This window comes from Phoxinus phoxinus (assembly GCF_949152265.1).
Source record: "Phoxinus phoxinus genome assembly, chromosome: 6".
NCBI classification, from domain to species: domain Eukaryota; kingdom Metazoa; phylum Chordata; class Actinopteri; order Cypriniformes; family Leuciscidae; genus Phoxinus; species Phoxinus phoxinus.
Genome location: NC_136881.1, coordinates 5,296,246 through 5,308,453, shown reverse-complemented (window position 1 = coordinate 5,308,453; position 12,208 = coordinate 5,296,246). Strand labels below are relative to the sequence as shown.

At 37.6% G+C, this 12,208-nt stretch overlaps 1 protein-coding gene across 1 annotated transcript in view; it reads left to right on the top strand.

Annotated features, from left to right (window-relative positions):
• Positions 1–5,703: 5,703 nt before the first annotated feature.
• Positions 5,704–12,208, top strand: part of fn1b (fibronectin 1b) — a 23,260-nt gene continuing 16,755 nt past the window's right edge. The window contains exons 1-12 of the mRNA XM_079614775.1: positions 5,704–6,055; positions 6,244–6,369; positions 6,580–6,717; positions 6,974–7,105; positions 7,476–7,613; positions 8,173–8,334; positions 8,972–9,172; positions 9,955–10,137; positions 10,388–10,564; positions 11,296–11,448; positions 11,612–11,740; positions 11,986–12,126. Of these exons, the coding sequence (XP_079470901.1) occupies positions 5,902–6,055; positions 6,244–6,369; positions 6,580–6,717; positions 6,974–7,105; positions 7,476–7,613; positions 8,173–8,334; positions 8,972–9,172; positions 9,955–10,137; positions 10,388–10,564; positions 11,296–11,448; positions 11,612–11,740; positions 11,986–12,126 (1,834 nt within the window). The 5' untranslated portion in view covers positions 5,704–5,901. The remainder of the gene's footprint in view (positions 6,056–6,243; positions 6,370–6,579; positions 6,718–6,973; positions 7,106–7,475; positions 7,614–8,172; positions 8,335–8,971; positions 9,173–9,954; positions 10,138–10,387; positions 10,565–11,295; positions 11,449–11,611; positions 11,741–11,985; positions 12,127–12,208) is intronic.

The window sequence follows — 12,208 nt, the reverse complement described above, 5'->3', positions numbered from 1 at the left end:
TTTTCCTGGGTATAGTGTACTTTAGACAAATGGAAGAAGTTGTTTTGGGTTTATAGGTACTAATTGCAGTAACATCTGGCATTTGAACAGTATTTTAGGCCAATCTATGTGACTCATTGGTTTCTGGCTGAAGACTGTTGTCTAGAGACTCCATGGAAACATATCTATTATGTTTAAAAGAAATCTTGTACAAAACATTCCCTAAAAGGGTTGACAGTGTCTCTCAGGCTTTATTCCTCTGACCGTAAATGTACTCCAACATGGTTCTGGCAGAACATGAAAATATCTCAACTACAATGTACCACAAATGAGAAGCGCTGACATAAAACATTGATATGCCTTTTGTATAACCGTTTCAAATTATGGAACTGAAGGGTCCCAAGTGTAGTTCCCAGTGTAAAGTGCAGAGACTATAAGGAAGCCATTTGTGGGGTGATATTCCTGAAATCACTGCACTGCTGTTTGAGCGGCCCAAACCAGTCAAGCAATGGGTAGAGTTTGCTTGAGTCAACTCTTTCTTCAATGTGCATACAATTATGAACTTACAATGAAAGATATGCTGTTTAATATTTGAGCTTAAGGGTTAGTTCACCCAAAAAGTAAAATTCTGTCACCAATTATCACTCTCACATTGTTCCAAACCCATAAAGCTTTTATTAATCTTTGGAACACAAGTGAAGATATTTTTAATGAAATCTAAAATCAAGGAAGTTCCTTAAGGAAATATGATTGAGATTCTGTTTACCATATTTGAGTGCTCTGTATGTTCGCTAACAAATGTTTAAATGGGAATAAAAGCCTAAATTAAATCTCTTCATCATATGAAGTTGTTGTGTCTCTCCGCTCGATGCATATGGATTTATTATGGGTGAATAATCTTTCAATGGTGGGACCGAAATCTCTCAGATTTATTTTAAAAATATCTTGTGTTTCATAGATGAACGAAAATATTATGGGTTTTGAACGACATGAGAGTAATTGTGACAGAATTGACAGAATTTGACAGAATTTTCATCTTTGGTAGAACTACCCCTTTAAAATCAGAAAATTCTTTAAAAAAAAATGCAGGTGTTTTGGGATTAGGGTAGTCATTTTAGTCAAATTGTAGTAGTGTCAGAATTTTGCATGATAAATCATGCTCTTTTTTATCTTTTCTTTATCATATATAGCCAGGCAGACAGAATCTACATTCACATAACTCTAGAAGCAACAGCACAGAGACTCCTCCAGTGATCTAATGGTCAACGAATGTGTGAATGGCCCATGACTGTCCAGGAGAATGGATCTCTGATCCCTTCCTGAAAGAACATGGAAAATCACTCCGCCTCAGACATATGTGGGCGTCGGACAATATTCCAAAGTCTCATCACAATGCCAGGTCTGGCTTGAAGCTCATGCTGACCAAACACTTCAGGCCTGGAGATTCTGCGTGTTCATTGAAAAGCATGGCCTGCCCTTATCTTACTTAGATACATGAAAGAATTCCTCTACATGGAAATTTGAAGAACAAATAGGGAATATTTGTTCCTTGGTATCTTATTATTACTGCGCTTCTCATAGCTTCTCATATCTGTTTCCAAATAAACTATATTTGTGATAAATTCTTGCCTTTCTTTTTTGTCTTGTATAGCCCATCCATCAGCATAATGGCTATAGCTTATTCTGAATCATCTTAGACAAGAAGAGATCATCTGTCATACTGTTCAAAAGTTTGGGGTTGGTAAGATTTATCAATCAGTAATATTGTGAATACATTATTCAAAATTGTTTAAAAATGCATGCAGTTTTGTTTTTTCACTGCTAGCTAAATTTTGAACGGTAGTTTTAAATAAAATGTTATATAGCCTACTGTTTAGTGGTGGGCAAATGGACAAAAGAACCCACAACTAAGATGATCTATGCAAATTATACCATCACCTCCATGACTCAATGACTGTGCTAAAGGAAACACAAGGCTGACAAAAGGGGCGATAGCACTGGTACAAAAGGGGTGAACTCTGGGTGAGATATTTCATCATGGAACTGAGAGTTCTTGGGTTTGTGCATTTCATTGACCATTAAGTACATCATACTTATACTCAAATACTTCTGTTGCCAACAGAATATGAAAAATGCGGAGACCGAAGTTATGAGCAATTTTCAGATGACTTGACAAATTCTTGCTGTTATCTGTAATATGTAATCTGTATATAATTTGGGAATGCTTTAACTGAGAAATTAATTAAACGAACAGTTAATAACTCTCATAGCAGAAGATAAATTCAAATAATGGTCAACAAGGGATTGTCCATCTCACACTTACTGCTAAAAACTGCAAAACTACCATCAATTTCAATCATATTCATGAATTTCCTCTCAGGCAATGTAGAGTCATTTGAGGGCAAGAGCCCATCTGGGAGTTTTTGGAGAATGTCAGGTCATTTATCAGCAAGGTGGTCTGGGATATATCTGTGCTTACGCACTTTCACTGTTAAGGCCCTTTCACACCAAGAACAATAACTATAAAGTTCATTTATAACGATAACTACATTAGAGTCCACACCACCGAATGATAACGCTGTGTTTATCATAAGCACGCGCTGAGTTGTGTCTTCTGCCGCTTTAAATGCCAAATTTAAATGAAAAACTCAGTTTTCCAAAAGTCAATTTTGGAAATTTATAAGGTTTGATGAAATATGAAAAATAATAATAATAATAATAATGGTTAATTGATGGTAACACTTCAGTTTAGGGTCCACTAAAACTAGGTTCTCACAATTAACAAGTTGCTTATTAGCATGAATATTACTATGATATTGGTTTATTCGTACTTATAAAGCACATATTAATGTCTTATTCTGCAAGACCATATTCTACATCCCTTAATCCATTACCTAAACTACCTTATTAACTATTGATAAGCAGTAATTATGGGTTTATATAGGCAAAAGTTAATAGTAAGTTAATACTAATAATTGGACCCTAAGCTAAAGACAGTGTGACCTTATTCATTTAACTATATTGACACTCCCAGTTTTCAAAGTGCTTTATCTATTTTGTTTTAGATCCACAACTGTGACAGGGTTAGAGTTTGAACTTTATTTATTCTATTATTTTAATGAACATTCATTCTAAAGACGTTTATTGTGACATCTACACATGGAATGGAAGGCAAATTGCTTAGTGAACAAAATATCTTGTTGCACTTGACGAAAGAGGGCTTGTAAACCTGGAGAATGTTGGGCGGCCTGTCAGTGAAGTCCTGTTTTGCATCAGTTTTGAGGGGAAAAGTTCAGCAAAGTGCTACGGAGTAGATGTACTGCACACACACCAATCACACTGACTTTATATTAAACTAACTCTACACAGATCCGTTCTCTTATGCAGTTATACACCAGAGCGAGGCTTTCTCAAGGACGTCTTGTTTAAATAGTGAATCCTCTGTTGATTCTTTAGCATATACATTAAAAAATGCAGTGGAAAAAAACAGCTGGAGGCAAAAACTTGTAGAGGCCGTATCTCTGTCTTGATGAGCTCACCTGTCTGTCGTTGAGTCACTGCTTGTTATGTCAATTCACTTCTGAATCATGAGGTTTTTGAACTTGTCAAATGGTCAACGTGCCTTTGCTCCATGCCTGCGGTGTTTGTGTGAGTGCTTGTTTGCTTCTGATTCAGACGGTCCCTTACAACACTGCTGTACTGTAACTGGATATGGGGTGTGAGACTGCTTCGTACAGAGAAGACCTTGTGAGTGTGCACCATATACAAAAAAATGGTGTATTCTGTTTTCACTCAGAAATTGCTAGTACATTTTACAAAGAAGTAGGCTAACACATTTAATTAAACATGAAGTTTTGAAATGGAAAGACTGAAATTGTATTTTCTTGTAAAAAAAGAAAAAAGAAAAAAAAAAGGTTACTCCTATTTGCACCCTTTTTTTTGGAGAACTGACAAGTGCAATATTGTACACATTGCCTGAGTAAAGACACAAATTATTTTATTTTTGAGTTAATAATAAAAAATATAGTCTCATGTCACCACTTCATAAGTTCTTGGTTGTTTTGAAATTCACTTTAAACACAGCATTGTGCACCTCTATGCTTTCAATATATGTGGTTTAAGTCCTGCTTGTTCTCATATCTGATTACCTAAATCTCTATTTCTTGAAGGGGACAATTACTTTTTCACAGGTATACATAGGTAATGATTTGTTCTATTAAATAAATGAAATGATTTTGTTCAGGTTCCTATTAAAATGCATATTACGTGGAATGCTTGAAATATTATAATATGGAATGCTGTGGAATGCTTGATTCTGATTGGTCAATTGCGCATGAAGTCACAAAGGAGGAAATATGTCATTACACTGTATACAGTTAGGAGACAAATATAGTGAAAATGTTCTTATTTTGCATTCTTTTCTAATTTAATATAGTTTTTTTCATTACAATATATATATGCTTATAATTGTAATAAAAAGTTTGAAAAATGTATGTGAGTTTATGAATATCTTGGTACTTGGTTTGTCCCCTTTTTATTTTAGGACAGCAGCACTCAAGCTTTCATGGGCTGATTATAATGGTTATTACTAAAAAATAAAAATCCTTCTGATGTGTTTCACAGATGTGAAAAGGAATGACAAATGAAAGTTGGATGACAAAACTGAACAAACTTGCATCAGTAGACCGCTGACATTGTGGGCAATGAGAGTTTTATGATGAGTTGCATGCCTGGACATGGACACCACTGGACATCAGTTCCTGTAAATGAGCGTTTCATTTATACTAAATCATTTCTTTTAGCCAGCAGCTATTTCCCTTTCTACTCTGTGACTTCCAGAATCACCTAAGCCAGACGAAAACATGCACCAGCAATATCACATATTTTCCACCCATAAAAAAAACTCAAGGCATGACGGATAAACAGTGTGCCCAGAATGGCTCTGCTCTCTTTTCTCTTTATTCAGCATGGAGGATAAATCTTAAGCTAAGCAAATGAAAAAACAAGGGAAAAGATAGCACATTTGTTACATGTGTACTGTAGATAGATAGATAGATAGATAGATAGATAGATAGATAGATAGATAGATAGATAGATAGATAGATAGATAGATAGATAGATAGATAGATAGATAGATAGATAATGTGACCCTGCAATAGTAGCCTATGGGTCAAAATTATTTTTAATTCTTTTATGCCAAAAATCCTTAGGATATTAGCTAAATATCATGTTCCATGACGATATTTTGTAAATTTCCTATCGTAAATATATAAAACATTTATTTTTGAGTGAAATAAAAAGAATTGAGTAAAAGCAGCACAATCGCGAACATAGCCTAAATAGAAAGGCGATATTCTCAATGTTTCGATTTTTTGACACCCTCCTCAGATTCCGGATGATGTACCCATGTGACTGGTTTTGTGATCCAGGGTCACAGAAAGGCCTACATTGTATTTTTTTATTTTATATAGCTATATATTTAGGCGACAAAGATTTAAAAGATAATCTCAAATATATAGAATGTTAATGTAACTCAGCTCAGAATAATTCTGAACTGTAATGACATTTACCTGCCGGTTTATGACTTCGCAGAATCGCAGGTGATGCTTGTGTCGTGCCAGATGTCCCGACATTGACGCACGCACAGACTGTAGTGTGTAGAGGGTGAGAGATCCCTCCCCTCAAGCCCCCCCTCTCTCCGCACTGGGCTGGATAAAATCCCCCTTTAAAAGAGCACTCGTCCCACATCAGCTGGACGGAGGTTCAGCACAGGGAAGGCAGCTGGAAACAAACGCGCGCAAAGACACTCAGCCTCCGCGAACCTTTCCGCGCCTCCCTCTTCAGTGCGCAACACAAAATAGGCTACTACACATTGACACACACACACACACACAAAAAAATCGTTCTCCGTAACGGGTGAAAATGACCCGTGTAAAGAAGCTTCTGCTCCTGCTGTGCATCGGGGGATCTGTCCACTGTATGCCTCAATCGGCAGGGAAAAGTAAAAGACAAACGCAGCAACAAATCCGTCTGGACCCGGTCTACGAGGAAGCCAGGAGTTTAGCCATCCATGAAAGTAAGTTCGTGAAAATTATTTATTTGATTTTGAATGGAGAAAAAAAATGTATCTAAAAAAATATAGACAATCTAACAAACTTTTCAGGGCATATACCATACATTAGACCACTGTACAGTGTAAAAGTTGACTACATATGTGTTTTATATATAGGAATGTATATGCTAATTTTGTCTTTTTAACTTTAGGTGGCTGCAACGACAACGGTCGATTTTATAGGATGAATGATGAGTGGGAGCGCCCGTACATGGACAGCACTCTCATCTGCACTTGCCAGGGGCGATCAGGGGTCAAGTGTAAATCCAAACCAGCAGGTGACTGTTTTTATTATTCAGACTCTTTTATTCTGAGCTATACATTAAGGTTATTTTTTCCCCCCTATGCTCAATAATGCGCAATAATGCACATATGTGAGTTCTGAACGAGTTGTTTGGTTATTTTCTGTGTTTAATATGAATTTAAATTTGTAGTATGATGTAAATCAAGATATATGTCATTTATATGCTCATTTTTGGCACCTGTAGCCGAGGAGATGTGCTATGACAAATTCAATGCACGCTCCTACCGAGTCGGAGAGACCTACCAGCGGCCGAAGGATAGCATGATATGGGACTGCACCTGCATTGGGTCCGGCAAAGGCAAAATTAGCTGCACCATCGCAAGTAAGTCCAAGACAAAAAAAAAGTATGAATTATAAATTAAAAATGCTCACATTAAAGTGTTTCTTTGGTTGCACTTTATTTGACAGTATGTGTACTTACAGTTACCTAAGAAAGTACTGGGTAACTACATGGGTTAAGGTTAGGTTTAGGTGTAGGTTCAGCGTTAGTACCAAGTTATTACCCAGTACTTGGGGAACAAGACTGTAAAATAAAGTTGTTTTTCTCGTTACTAAACTGATCAGGGTTTTTTGTGTAGATCGCTGCCATGAAGGAGGTAATTCATACAAAATCGGGGACACCTGGACACGACCCCACGACACTGGAGACTACATGCTTGAATGTGTGTGCCTTGGCAATGGAAAGGGAGAGTGGACCTGTAAACCAGTTGGTGAGACAGTGTTTACCTGTACATTTGTCTTTGCAAACAGTTTGCAGACTAATAGTGATTCCTGTAATTCTGGGTAAATATTCTAAGGCATAATTATTTTTAAAATCATTTAAAAATGTAATTCTATTTAATTTGTATTTCTTTGAAAGGTTATGCATGTGCTGTGTTTTTTATTTATTTAATTATTTAAGGTTGTGTTTATGACCTGTGGAATTATTATTTGTTTGTCAGTTGGTTTGTTTATTTGTTGCTTGGTTGATTATGTATACAGTATACAGATGAAACTGTGACTCTTTTTGGAAATTTGACATGCTAGTATGCCACACCCGAGTGGTAAGAACAAGATACTAAATTTACTGTATCTTCACAGCGGAGCGTTGCTATGATGACTCACTAGCATCTTCATATGTGGTTGGTCAGACATGGCAAAAACCCTATCAAGGCTGGATGGTAGTGGACTGCACCTGTTTGGGGGAGGGCAACGGGCGCATAACCTGCACCTCCAGAAGTAAGAGTCTGTCTTCAACATCAGTAAAAAAATACATTTGTGACGGACTTTCTAAAAACACCTCTTTGTTGCGTTTCTTGCTCAGTAGATGCCTACTCGTTTCCAAGGTCCTGTTTTTTCCTCCAAAACACACAATTTTCCCATGTCTCCTTTCATGACTTTGTAGTTATGTACATGACACACCCTTATTACACAATTACCATTGAGCTCTGCAAGCTTCCTGTAGCTGGATGGGCTTATGCACATGGAAAATTCCAGTATGCACTTTGCAGGGCTGTTAAAGTTGGTCTTGCAGTGAAAGAAAAGTGGTTTGGGTGAAGAAACACTAAGATCTTGGCTTCCTTCATCTGTTCTGCTTGGAAAGTGTTGTAAAACACTTCATCATGGGTCATAAATTAAGACAACCTACTGAAGTGTGATGATGTGGAAGTGTTTCCTAAACAAGCTTGTTCCAAGCATGAACATCTGAAGGGGTGGGATGAATGGATGTGAGGTATGTTTTCATTGTTGTATGCCATTTATGACTACATGTTTGGCATTGTTTAATTGTCTTTTCCAGACCGCTGTAATGACCAGGACACCAAAACCTCATACCGTATTGGTGAGACCTGGACCAAAACTGACTCCAATGGAAACACTCTGCAGTGTCTTTGCACAGGCAACGGTCGTGGAGAATGGAAGTGTGACAGACATAGTGCTTCCCATGCAACACCTGCCATTGGTGAGTGTACAGCATCTGCTGTTTGACAGTACTAATTAATGGATGGAAAAGACTTAGAAGTGTAATTGCATTATTTCATTACAATTCTCCCCGCTTTTGTGAATTAATGTTCACATGATGACAATTAAAGGTGCAACATTTGTTAAGCTGTAGACCAAATTTTCATTAAGTGATATAGCATAAGTGTATAGCAAACCAATTGTTTATTACATAAATCAAAGCAACCTCTTGGAGTTTCTGTTGTAACAAATCTGGGACCAAATGGGAAATCCAAGGATTGAAGCATAGCATAAAACCAGAACTCGATCTTAAAGCACAAAGTTCTCAAATTCCTAAAATTAGGCCATTATGACTACAAATTAGGATAAATGCCTCTATACAACATCAAAAGAAAATCTTTCAGGGTGTTTAAACTTCTAAAGTTCCTAACATGGTTTCCATGAATAGGATACAAGCATCAGAACATTATTCTAATGCAATACAAATTTAGATCTAAATAAATGACACAATATCCAGTAGGACTCTAAGAATCAAGTAAGAACCAAAAAGATCTGTAAGATTTTTTGTGGTATCATAATCATACTTCCCGAAAATAACGGGATATTCAACAACTTGTCTCTGTTGTCTTTGTGCCTAGGTTCTGGGTCTTCCGTGGCTCATAGAGTTACAGAAGTGATGAACCAAGTCAACGTCTTGTCTGAACTTGTTGAGGAGGAGGGTAAATGTAAAACCGATTCAGGTGTGTCCTATTCCAATGGCATGAGCTGGATCAGAAGTCAGGGCAGCAAGGAAATGCTGTGCACTTGTGTTGGAGGAGGAATCAGCTGCGAGGAGCAAGGTGACGTTTAAATCCAGGGATCCGGGGATATTTTGTACACTATCCAGTATGTTATCCAGGTCTTAAAATCTTTATGTTTACTTTACGACCTTGTTGAGACTTGGAGGTCATGGGGCCAATGTAGGTTCAAGCCCTTTTTCACCCATTTCTTGTCCTCTTTCTATTTCTATGGATAAAATGGCAAAAGCATTTACTTTTGTGAATTTGGTATGCAAATTTTACATTCCCTGGGAATTGAACCCATGACCGTGGCATTGCTAGCGCTATGTTCTACTGTTTTAGCTATTGGAAAAAGGCCTTCCAAAAGGCCAACCCATTGACCATCATTCTGTACCCCTTGACACATACTGATTATCAATCTAAATAGTGAAATTAAAACTTCAACATCGTTTTTTGTTTTTAAGAAGAGTGTAAAGGCATTACTAATAGAAAAATATAATGCATCAATTTAGCAGGAAATGTGATATTTGATTTATGTCTTTGTATGTGTTGCAAAGTAGATGTGTGTTGTAAGCGCACCTCTTTGGAATTGTAATTTAACTTATGTTGATGAGGGGCAGATATTATAAGTTTATCTTCTTTCTGCTCCTTTTCATTTCTTTTTCAAAAGAATGAAATAAAAATATAAATGAAATGAAATGAAAATGAAATTATCTCTCAAAAAGTTGGGGGATGAATAAATATTTTTTTTTAAATATTGGCAGGACATGAACCCACATTTCTAATGATTGAAATGACCCCTGGTGCCATTAATAATGCTGTCCTCTCTTTGATTTACGCAGATGGACAGTCCCAGGTTTATGGTGGCAACTCTGATGGGAAGCCATGTGTGTTCCCCTTTGTTTTTAGTGGGAACACCCACTACTCCTGCATTTCTGAGGGCCGAAGTGATGGGCAGCTATGGTGCGGTACCACCTCTGACTACGACAGTGATGAACTGTACTCATTCTGTACCGGAAAGAACCGTAAGTGCATCTCAGAACCTCTTTCTTTGTGTTCTCTCTGCAGAATAGACCAACTTAAACCAGCAGAAATGTCTATACTTGTCCATACTTAGTTCGGAGCAGCCTAGCCACATTTCATGGTCTTTCTAGAAAAGCTGGTTGACCAAAGAGTTACAGATACAACATGGTGGCCTAGTATTCTCACTAGTAAAATAATGGGTCAAGATTTCCCACTTGGTTTGTCTGATTGTTCCTTTCTTTGGTCTTTCAGAGCTTGTGACGACCCGTGGTGGAAACTCTAATGGCGCTCTGTGCCAGTTCCCCTTCAAGTATAATGGACGCAACTACACCGACTGCACATCTGAAGGCCGTCGTGATGGGATGAAGTGGTGTGGTACTACTACTGACTATGATGGAGAGCGTAAATACGGATTCTGTCCCATGGCTGGTGAGAATGTTTGATTGATTTAAATCAGGTGTTCTCCTTTTTAAAGTTTTACTAAGCAGTTCCCCCACAGAAGTATTGGCCTTGTATGCTAATATATGAAGTTATAACTTACCTCTAGAGGTAACAGAGAAAATAGTTTCTAATAGTGGAAATATATTAATAGATTAGAAATAAAATTTTACTCTGAAACTTTACTGAACTTCAAGTATACTGTGAATACTGGAGAATTTGAGCACATAGCTGCATTAAGATCACATTTTTACAGTTTTCTTGTACTCAGTGTGCCATTAGGAATATAACTGTGGGTTGTTATCTCTTTAAATTTACTGGTTAATACATTCTTTTTAATACATTCAGCTGAAGTCAGGTTTTATAGACAGTAATAGCTTTTTTGGCCTTAATTGGTAATTTATGTGCTCGGGCCATGACACTCAGTGGCCTGCAAATGAGTTCTCAAGCTGTATTTAAGAGCTATTAAGGCAGTCGGTGTTTTTAAGACCATATAATGCAGTACTGATTTGTGGCTCCCCTGACTGGATCTATGGGGTCCGCCCCTGTCAGGGTTTTAAGCCTGGCTCCACTCCAGACCAGACATGGTTCCTGGCTTTGTTCCAGGAAGAATGAGATCAGAATGAACACCAAAGACTACATGCATTCAGAATAGAAATCCTTATTGTAAGTATTTGGTTTTTTAATGCAATCATAAATTCCATTTCTTCGTTTTAATCCAGCTCATGAAGAAGTCTGCACTGTTAATGATGCCATGTACCGCGTGGGTGACGAGTGGGACAAGCGCCATGACACACTTGGTCACATGATGCGCTGCAAGTGCCAGGGCAACGGACGCGGGGAGTGGAACTGCATTACCTTCACTCAACTCAAAGGTCATTAGATGTTCCGAAATACACTTATCTTACAAATATACTGGTAAAAAATTGTTTAAATGAATAAATAAATTAATAAAGTAGTTCTGGACATGACAAAAGACATCATGAAATACAAATAATGCTAAATATGTCATCATAAACTTGTTATTGCCGATTTCAGACCAGTGCGTTGTGAGTGGACAGACATATGACGTGAACGAGACCTTCGAAAAGCGTCATGACCAGGGCTACATGATGAACTGCACATGCTTCGGACAAGGCCGTGGCCGCTGGAAATGTGATGCCATCGGTAAGCAGGCATTCGTTGCTATGTTCAGCCTTTTGCTCTCTTTCCTTTTTCTAACCTTTTTCTCAAAATGTAAGAACTTCCCTTCATACGTTCAAAGTATCAAAGTATGAATGGTCATGTTTCCTTCAATTCAAATCGAACAGACTCGCTTTAAACAATAGTTTTTGTAAACATGTCAGAGTTGTGATGAAAGAAAGACTATTTTTTACTTTGTTTACACAAACCGTTTTTTTCTTTGTCTTTAGACCAGTGCCAAGAACCCGAGACCAAGGTGTTCTACCAGATTGGCCAGACCTGGAACAAGGTCATCCAAGGCGTCCCGTATAGATGTTCCTGCTATGGTAACGGCATTGGAGAACTGGCCTGTGAGCCTCTACAGTCTACTGGTAAGAGATCACAACTGTGTGTGGGTGCTGCGCACATACTAACACCGTTTACTGCTTATAAATCCTGATATGTGTGTGACAA